The following is a 2,551-nucleotide window of genomic DNA, read 5'->3' as shown; positions in this document are numbered from 1 at the left end:
CTGCACTCAGGGGTTCAATGAAAAGAGTCCTATAACAATCAACAACAAACAAAAAAGAAAACCACACGTCTGCAACAGGCGACAGGGACTCTTCGCAAGAGAGACGGAGGAAAAACCTCCCGCCCCTCAAGCACTGGAAAACTAGCCGGCTTTTATGGCAGGGCACACAGTTGCAAGAGCGAATCAGCAGAGGTTGACACTCAGGAGCGCTGGTTATCAACAGGTGTTGCTACTTAACCTAGGACAGCAGAAACCATAGAGACACACAACAGGCATACACAAGAATACGTACGATGACGTAACAATTTACTTTTATAAATTTTTTCTTTTTGTCTTTTTTGTTTGTCCCTTCGTTTATTTCATCCGTTAATTCCTTTTGCAGAATCAGCAGGCCAAGTTTTATGAGAACATTATGAAGATCCTGCGGCCCAAGCCGGACTACTTCGCTGTGGGATATTACGGCTCTGGCTTCCCTCAGTTCCTCAGGGTCAGCATGTGTTTATTATTCTCAGATAATGCTGGAACTGTATTACTAACAGATATGTAATGTAATCTAGATGATGATGTTTTGTTATATTTGATTTCAATAGAATAAGGTTTTCATTCACCGTGGGAAGGAGTACGAGCGCAGGGAAGACTTCCAGAGTCAGCTGATGAGTCAGTTTACAATTTTAAAGGTGATTTTCTCAATATTTAGATTTTTTTTTTGCACCCTCAGATTCCAGATTTTCAAATAGTTGTATCTCGGCCAAATATTGTCCTATCCTAACAAACCACACATCAATGGAAAGCTTATTTATTCACTGGTTTAGTGGTCCAGGGTCACATATTTGAATATAAATGGTCGGTCTGTTGTTCTTAACCGGATCTGGATCAGATATCCAGTGTTTTACAGTCCAGCCGGTTCTTGAGATCCCGCCGCGTCTGAGGAACAAACCAGTGCCTGATCAGATCATCAAGTCAGTCTGCAGAAAACACAAACCACGTTCATCTGTTCACCTTCAACACGCGTGAATCTGTAGCCGTGTGATATGATCTGATGCTGTAAACTCTTTCTCCTCTTTTCTTCTCTTGCTTCTTTCTGCTGATTCTGTAGTTTCTACAAGTCGAACTACGTTCAGCGGTTCCAGTACTCCAGACCTGTGAGGAGAGGGAAAGTGGATCCTGATAACGAGTTTGCTGTGAGTCAAAACACAGCATTCAGCTCTCATCGATCTCTACTGTTCATAAAGCTAATTAGAATTATTACATCCTAAAGATGCCTTTTCACTGTCTGGGACCTTCAGATGTACACAAATACATTACAGATTTACACATTTAATTGGAAAAGTCTTTAGTGATACATTTTCAACTTGATCATTCTTGCTCTTTATTTAACGTCAGTACCAGCAAGCATTTAGAATCCAGTTAACTTGATAATTCTACTTTCGTGCACAAAGATTTAATTAGAATGCATCACATCTACTTGGACACTTGAACAATGTTTGAAAACGACAACACATCCAAAGCTCAAAAAATGTTGCCAGATCTCACTAGTAAAACAAGCCAGTCTGTTCTGATCAAATAAGCTCCAGATAAGATGAAATAAATGACCCAGTTTGTGGTTTTTGGGTGTGTGGAGGCATTTATAGGTCAAGGAGAATTATTGGATTTTATTGAAATTATTTATTGCAGCATAGACTCATTCAAAACACATTAAACATGACTAAATTGCACCTTGCTGCAAAGAAAATGTAATTTCACTAATTATATTCCAAGGCTAATTACAGTATTCCACATATACAAGTGGCTGAAAGTATTGAATAAATCTGTCCAGTGTAATTTTAGTATTATTATAGCATTTATTAATTAATAATATACATATATTAATTTTAGAAATTGTACATGCTTGTCATTTCTATTATTTTGTTTCTATTTAGCTTTTATTTATTATTTTAGTTTTAATTTGAGTGATTTTAGTGCTTTAACTTTAACTTTTTTAATTCAATAATGTTTATATAACCATATACATAGAACAGTGTTAATGTATTATTATTATTATTCATATTTTTAATATTAATATGTTCAATTTTCATACTAATTTAAGTTAAATTTTATGTGCTTTTGTCACTTTTATTAGTTTAGCTTTAATTTCACAATCTCAGTTTTAGTTATAGTAATTTTAGTACTTCATCTTCAACTTATTTTATTTATAGTTTGTTGCTAATGCAATGTTTCTGAGCTTTATTTAAATTAACGAAAGTGATTTTTAATTGTTTAAGTTAATAACAACACTGAGTCTGTCACATAAACACTCACACATCTATGTGGAAGGAAAACTGTTCATCATTTATGCATCATTGGGATCATGAAGGAGCTGAGAAAGACAGGAAGGAGACAAAAACTATGGGGATTAAATAATGACATTATGTAGCGTGCCGTTTGAACAGCAGGTGGAGATATTTGACCATTTCTGTTAGTGATCAGTCACACTTCACTGTGCAATGAAGCCAAGCACCAGAAAGCACAAAATATGGGACTGTATTTTAGGGGGGAAACCACCCCCCCCCCC

At 36.0% G+C, this 2,551-nt stretch overlaps 1 protein-coding gene across 1 annotated transcript in view; it reads left to right on the top strand.

Moving 5' to 3' along the window:
* Positions 1-2,551, top strand: part of dock2 (dedicator of cytokinesis 2) — a 122,152-nt gene that overhangs the window by 104,213 nt on the left and 15,388 nt on the right. Inside the window, exons 35-38 of the mRNA XM_016565303.1 lie at positions 383-487; positions 591-697; positions 864-959; positions 1,097-1,181. Coding sequence (XP_016420789.1) covers positions 383-487; positions 591-697; positions 864-959; positions 1,097-1,181 — 393 coding nt within the window. The remainder of the gene's footprint in view (positions 1-382; positions 488-590; positions 698-863; positions 960-1,096; positions 1,182-2,551) is intronic.

Source organism: Sinocyclocheilus rhinocerous, unplaced genomic scaffold (genome assembly GCF_001515625.1).
Source record: "Sinocyclocheilus rhinocerous isolate Xijiao unplaced genomic scaffold, SAMN03320098_v1.1 scaffold3135, whole genome shotgun sequence".
Classification (NCBI taxonomy): domain Eukaryota; kingdom Metazoa; phylum Chordata; class Actinopteri; order Cypriniformes; family Cyprinidae; genus Sinocyclocheilus; species Sinocyclocheilus rhinocerous.
Note: the sequence above shows the minus strand (reverse complement) of the source record. Positions and strands in the feature narration are given on the sequence as shown.